At 41.2% G+C, this 6,898-nt stretch overlaps 1 protein-coding gene across 1 annotated transcript in view; it reads left to right on the top strand.

The window, feature by feature from the left end:
• Nucleotides 1-2,450: 2,450 nt before the first annotated feature.
• The window catches only part of PPP4R3B (protein phosphatase 4 regulatory subunit 3B), a 72,783-nt gene continuing 68,335 nt past the window's right edge, over nucleotides 2,451-6,898 (top strand). The window contains exons 1-2 of the mRNA XM_017859889.1: nucleotides 2,451-2,645; nucleotides 4,283-4,338. Of these exons, the coding sequence (XP_017715378.1) occupies nucleotides 2,504-2,645; nucleotides 4,283-4,338 (198 nt within the window). The 5' untranslated portion in view covers nucleotides 2,451-2,503. The remainder of the gene's footprint in view (nucleotides 2,646-4,282; nucleotides 4,339-6,898) is intronic.

Below are 6,898 nucleotides of genomic sequence, written 5' to 3' on the forward strand. Positions count from 1 at the left end.
CCACGCCCAGCTGATTTTATATTTTAGTAGAGACGAGGTTTCACCGTATTGGCCAGGCTGGTCTCGATCTTATGACCTCCGGCAATCCGCCCGCCTCACCCTCCCAAAGTGCTGGGATTACAGGTGTGAGCCACCATGCCCAGCCTGTCTTTTTAATTTCATATGTGTAAAGGCATTAGTTATTCAAAACAACAAAAAAGGAAGATTGTGGGCTTATTTGGTTAACAACTCTTTGAAGTGGAACTTTGATGACTGCCTGAATTAAAGAACAACTGCTGGGGAAAATGTGGTTGTGGGGAGCCCTCAGACTTGGGCAAGCACTGGGCCCTGTGCTTTGGAGAGGTCTGAAATCCATGGAATCATGGGACTGCAGCCACGTGTAGCCCACTCTCCCTTTTTCAAACCATGCTGTGGGCACTCTAGAATTCCCTACCCCAAAAGCCAAGCCTGACTCCAGGGTCTGCATAATCCTCTTCCCAAGTTCAGTCTTCCTGAGGAATAACCAAAGGGTGAGGCTTGGACAGAAGGCTGGAGTGTCTAACATCAGGCTCAAAAATTGTGTGAAGCATTCTGACTCTTCCAAGGCAAAGATGTTATTTTCTCTAAGGTCAAAATACATTTTGTCCACATTCATCACATCGATTAACTGGCTCTATTGTTATGTATTATATTGATTTAGTACATTTTGTGAGGTCTCCTGTAGATTTAAAAAAAGATGAATCCAGATTTTGAAATTATTTCTATCAGCATGTGTTCTGTACACTGACCCACGTCGTAGTGTACCGCTGAAGGGTGTCCACACATAAGGGATCTGGTCAAAACATAAGCACGTTTTAACAAGACCATTGATTTGTTATGACTACAACTCCCAAGATGCACTGCAGGGTCAGTGTGCGCTTCTCGCCTGGTTTTCACCAATCTGGCTAACGAGCTGCACCGAATTGGCAGCTGAACAAGCTGAGAGACTGTATTAAAGAACGAATATAGCGGGGGTGGGGAGCGGGCGTTTATGGTCCCAGCTACTCGGGAGGCTGAGGTGAGAGGCTCGCTTAAGCCCTGAAGGCTGAGGCTGCAGTGAGTCGAGATCGCGCCATTGCACTCCAGCCTGGGCGGCAGAAAGGAGACTATCAAAAACAACAACAAAACGAATAAAGGGATTCTACCAAGAGCGAGCTGGTACTGAAATAAACGACACGCTACTACGACCCAGCGCGTGACTATATCACCGCACAATGTGCGATAATAACCTCAATGCAGAGAGAATTCCTCCTTCCCTTATTCAGTGCAGAATACCCCTATAGAGAACGCAGGAAATGCCCACGAGAAACTCGGAAGTATCAAAAAAAATCACAGATGTGTTAGGAAAGTAGCTCCCCGCCACTTCCCTAAACTTATCTGCAGATTTACTTTGCAAGGTTACAAAAAGAAGAGCACTGTATTTTCATGAAGCGGAAAATGTGCTTTTCAATCGCCAGCTACTAAGAGCCTTAACGGTGAGGCGCTCTGCGGAAAACAGGAATTCGTCAATACACTTTTGCACGAAATGCCTGGAGAGTCGTGTCCATGGACAATTCCTGGGCAAATGCTTAATTGTAACAGACTCCATAACGAGGTTTAGTGGGCTTCCATTCGGCTGAAAGGGCTCCACGGTTTTCTTTTCACAGAAAGGTTTAAACTTTTTTTTCCCCCTCAGGCGGACGGCGTGAGCTTCCTTCCGTCAAGGTATGAAAGCACTTTTCCTTCCTTTCTGTCCCTGGTTACTCCGCTTCAAGGCTACGTACTTCCCCGGTTTGCTTTGCTTCTTCCTCAGAGCTGAGTCGCTCGGAACGTCAAACCCTGTTGCCAGCCAACCAACAACCCGACGAAGTGCAGAACGGCAGTAGCCTTCCACCTAGCGGCCTCTCGCGGCTCAAGCGGGGACCCGGAGATCGCGAGAACCTCCCGTCCAATTGCGACCCCGCGCCAGAAAGCGGGGCCGAAAGAGGAGGAAGTCTCGCTGAAGTACTCCCGCCCTAGTCGGGTACCCTCCTCGCGAGAGCGCCGAGCACTCTGGCCTGGGAAGCGCGTGCAGAAGCGGAGGTGCTGTTCATGGGACTTGTCGGCCGCCGTAGCCCCTGCTAGGACAGCCCGTGCGAGCCTGCTGGAGGAGGAAGAGAAAGGCAGAGAGAGTCGGGTTACAAGATGGCGGATCTGTAGTAGTTACCGCGGCGGCGGCGGCGGCGGCGGCGGCGGCGGCGGCGGGAGAGCGAGCGAGCCCTGTGGGGCAAAGGGACGGGAGGGTGGGTGTATGCGGGGGTGAAGTGAGAGGTAACCGGGCCTCCGGGCGGAGGGTCTCAGTGGCTCTTGTCACCCCTTCTCGCGGCTGAACCTTTGAAGCCATGGTGAATTCGGGCCTCTCCGGAGCCGCCACCGCCACTACCGCCTCTACCGTCTCCCAAGAGTGAGGGGCGCGGACGAGGTGAGCGAGGAGGCGGCGGCTGGAGCGGTGGAGACAGCAGCCACCATGTCGGATACGCGGCGGCGAGTGAAGGTCTATACCCTGAACGAAGACCGGCAATGGGACGACCGAGGCACCGGGCACGTCTCCTCCACTTACGTGGAGGAGCTCAAGGGGATGTCGCTGCTCGTTCGGGCAGAGTCCGACGGTAAGGTTATCGGAACCGTAGAATGGGGGATAGTGCCTCTGATCTGGTCTGGGGTTTAGGGCCCTGGGCCCGTTACCGTTGCTACCACTTCGGGACAGCGCGTTGGTTCTGAGCTGACTCTTGTGTACGGCAAAAACAAACTACTGTACTTTTGACTGGACTTATCCTCAGAGACCGAGACTCTGTCCGCCTCCCATCCCTCTTAAGGATTGGACTCTTTCCTTTACCAGTCCCTCCTCTTTTAAAGAGGGGAGAGTGTGAGAGAGAAGGGAGGAAGTAGTGAGAGACTAGGTACTGATGTCGCCCTAGGAGCTGACACCCTCCTCCCCGTTTATTCCTTTATTTTCTTATCCATTATACGTGTAGTACAAACGGTTTAGCGAAACTTTTCTTTCCGAGTTTCGTTAAAAAAAAAAAAAAAAAAAACAATTGTACTAACCAGGTGCCACAGTCGACAGGTGCTGGGGAAAACCAAAAGGCACCTTTTCCTGGCTGTATTGCTGACTGTTGCCACGATACATGGACACACAAGCACATACATCTTTAGTCTGGGATTGCTTCGGGCTGCCTTTGTAGAAGGCGCTATGAGAAAGTGAATGCCTTACAATCTAAGCAAGTTGGGACACCAAAGCGGGTTGTAAACTGCTGTATTCTTTGGTTTATTGTAGTCATGTGAAGTATTTTAAATTACAAAATGTAGAGCCGTAATTAAAATGCCTTTTATAGTGTAATCTGGACTTGATTTGAACAACTGATATGGGCAGTTAGAAAAATAATCTTAGGTTTATTCTTGACATATTTTGTATTCTTGCTCGTTCCCTTTTGTTTTAAATAGTTATCACTTATTTCTACAGAAGGTATTCTTTTGTTCTTCACGAGAAAAGGATACATGCAGCACTGTAATTTCTACACTAAGTATTTAATCCCTGCCATGATTTTGTTTTGTAATTTGCATTATTTGTTAAACTGGGAATGCAATAAAACAACTTTTATTAAAAGAATGGCTTGAAGTGGTCATTTAGACCTTAAAATTTTATTTCAATAAAATTTTAATAGTCATCTAGTCTCCTTATTCCTTGGTTTGAATGTTGGTTTTAGATGAATATTTTCTTTAAGGGTGTATGGGAATAGGGTGAAATATTTTAGATTAAATATGAAGCCTGGATTTGGAGAGAAAATGTGAATTTGAATACATTTTATTAATGTAAATGCTGGGTAAGAAGACATGAAAAGTTTGGGGGTGGTGTGTGTTTTTTTAATGTGTGTTTTTTTGTTGTTGTTGTTTTTTTTTTTTTGGAGACAGAGTCTTGCTCTGTTGCAGTGGCGTGATCTGGGCTCACTGCAACCTCTGCCTCCTCTCTCTCTCTCAAGCGATTCTCCTGCCTGAGCCTCCCGCGTACCCGGGACTGCAGGCACGTGCCACCACTCCTAGCTAATTTTTGTATTTTCAGTAGGGACAGTTTCACCATGTTGGCCAGGATTGTCTCGATCTCTTGACCTCGTAATCTGCCCGCTTCGGCCTCCCAAAGTGCTAGAATTACAGACGTGAGCCACCGTGCCCGACTTTAATGTGTATTCTTATTTTTTTCAGGGTTTTATCATCTGAGACTTATTATATATTATTTTTTATCTTTCAGGATCGCTACTCTTGGAATCAAAGATAAATCCAAATACTGCATATCAGAAACAACAGGCAAGTAGTTGTTTATCTTTAATTTGAAAGACTTCATCTGTGATCAAGGAAGTATTAATCTGACAAAGGTGGGAAAACTTTCCTGACAAGAAAAAAACATGTTTGGTAAACAGAGATCATGTGTATTTCTCTTGCAGGTTAAAAGTTTCAGAATGAAAAGTGAAAGTTTTTGTACTGGTGATCATTATCATTTTTGGATTGAGCCACTGTCGGTTTATTCTAAGATGTGTTTATTAGTATTATTTAACTAGTTAGTCAAGTCTCTTCTATACCTTGTACACGAAACCTTTTATTCTGAATCATGTTTAAAGGAAATGACATAAAACAAAATTCAAAGGGATATTCTTAAAGCAAGGAAAGCCTGTTTGTGGTGTGAAATTAAATCATTTGACTCAAGTAAAGGTAGAGGTTTTGAAGTAGAAGCATTAAATCCTGCTGTTTAATTATGTATTTTTAATATAGTAATCAATGGATAGTTTATAAAAGTGTACATTGCCAATTATGTAACATCTTCTGTTAATATTTATTGTCTTATTTGGGAAAGAAAATGTGTGTTGTGTTTTAGCATGCCTGATTAATCTGAAAATGGTAGCAGTGATTCGAGCTTTTTTTATTCTGTGAATGTTTTTATTTTTATTATGAAATATATTAAAATTGAAAAGTACAGAGAATAATGGGTGTCTACTGTAACACCACCAGATTTAACAATGTTAACGTTATGCCATATTTGTTTCAAATACTTTTGTAATATTGAACATTATGGATAGAGTTAAAGCTTGTTTGTATCCATGCCGTTCTTTACATTCGCCATCCCCTACATAGGTAACCACTATTCTGAAGTTGATGTGTATTCTTTGTGTACATGCTTTTATACCTTTTCTGCATATGTATGTATCCATAAATAATATGTAGTCTGTTGTATGTTTTTAAACTTTACACAGTTGATATCGTACTCTTACATGTATTCTGCAGCTTGCATTTTTCACACATTCGTTTTGAATATTTGTTCATGTTAACAATGTAGATCTAGTTTTCTTTTTAAACTGTATAGTATTCTTATGTATGACATACACCTATTGTTACACATTTGAATTATTTCCAGGTATTTTGTATGTGTGTGGTATGTAAAGTCACGATGGCAGAGATTTTTGAAGGAAGATAAATTATTTTAGGATTACATTTACAGCATCAGTGCCCACTTCAAGGTGTATGAAAATTTGGATGCCCAGAAACAAGTACTTCATAGTTGGAGGAATAAACTTCTGTCTGTTGTGCAGCTTATTAATACAAAGTCTTACTGTTAAACAATTGTTTTATGTATACAACACATTCTTAATCAGTTATTTGAAATACTTTAAAATTTTCAATATTCAATTCATAGCTTATTTTCTCTGTTTAGAAAATATTGTGTGTCTTTTTTGATGGAGAAGCAAATTAAACATTTGTCCTGAATTGAAAACCTGAAGATGTTTCCTATACCTTAGACATATTAAGGTAGACATTTAAGTAAATTTAATTTCTAAGTTAGCCAAGCAGCTCTTACTCTCTGTCTTTATACTGAATTTTACCAGATAATCACTTTTAGTTTGTTTTGTTTGCTTGCTTCTTTGTGGGGAAAGAAATACTAATTTTTTTTAACAGTATTTCACTTATCTGCATGAATATAAAGTTATCAGGAACTTTGTTCTTAAATGTAACTAAGTCATAAGCAGTTCCCTACAAATTTAGTTATAATAATGCATTCTCAGATTGTGTATAAGATCCTCTAGCTGTTGTTACTTTGGAAAGATCACATTATGGAGTAGGTTTGTATTTAAAATAGTCACCCAGCGTAAGTTAAAAATACACAGTGGTTCTATGAATACTTTAGAATCATTAGGACATGTCGGTAATTTCATGTATAATGTTACTCTACTAGAAAATTAGTTCTAGATAATTAGCATTTTGTATACACTAAGTATAAAGTGTTGGAAAATTGCATTATTTAGAAAACTACACCGTTTGGAAATGTTTTCTGTAATCACATGTAAATAATACAATATTTGGGCTTTTTTAATAGTTTATTTTTTAATTTTTTTTTTTTTTGCAACATAACATTCAGGTATATAAGATAACTCTGGTAATGAGAAGAATATTGAAACGCTATAAAAGAGTGAAAAACTTGTGTGAATGATATTACTTGTTTAGTTTTGTTTAAATCGAGTACACTTTTCTAATGGAAATCATAGGCCCATTTAGGGGTTATGTTAAACTTAGTTCCTTGTAATGGATGTGGTTTTTCATATTTTCACCCAAATTTTCAATTTGCACTTTTGAAAATAATTTTTTTGCAAGGGTCTTCTGTCCCCTAGGCTGGAGTACAGTGGTTTGATCACAGCTCACTGCAGCCTCAACCTCCTGTGCTCAAGCGATCCTCCAGTTTCAGCCTTCTGAGTAGCTGGAATTATGGATGTGAGCAACCATGCTTGACTAATTTTTAAAAACTTTTGTAAAGATGGGGTCTCATTATGTTGTCCAGGCTAAATTTGCACTTTAAAAAAAATTTTTTTTTTTTTTTGAG

This window comes from Rhinopithecus bieti, unplaced genomic scaffold (assembly GCF_001698545.2).
Source record: "Rhinopithecus bieti isolate Rb0 unplaced genomic scaffold, ASM169854v2 scaffold_52849, whole genome shotgun sequence".
NCBI lineage: Eukaryota > Metazoa > Chordata > Mammalia > Primates > Cercopithecidae > Rhinopithecus > Rhinopithecus bieti.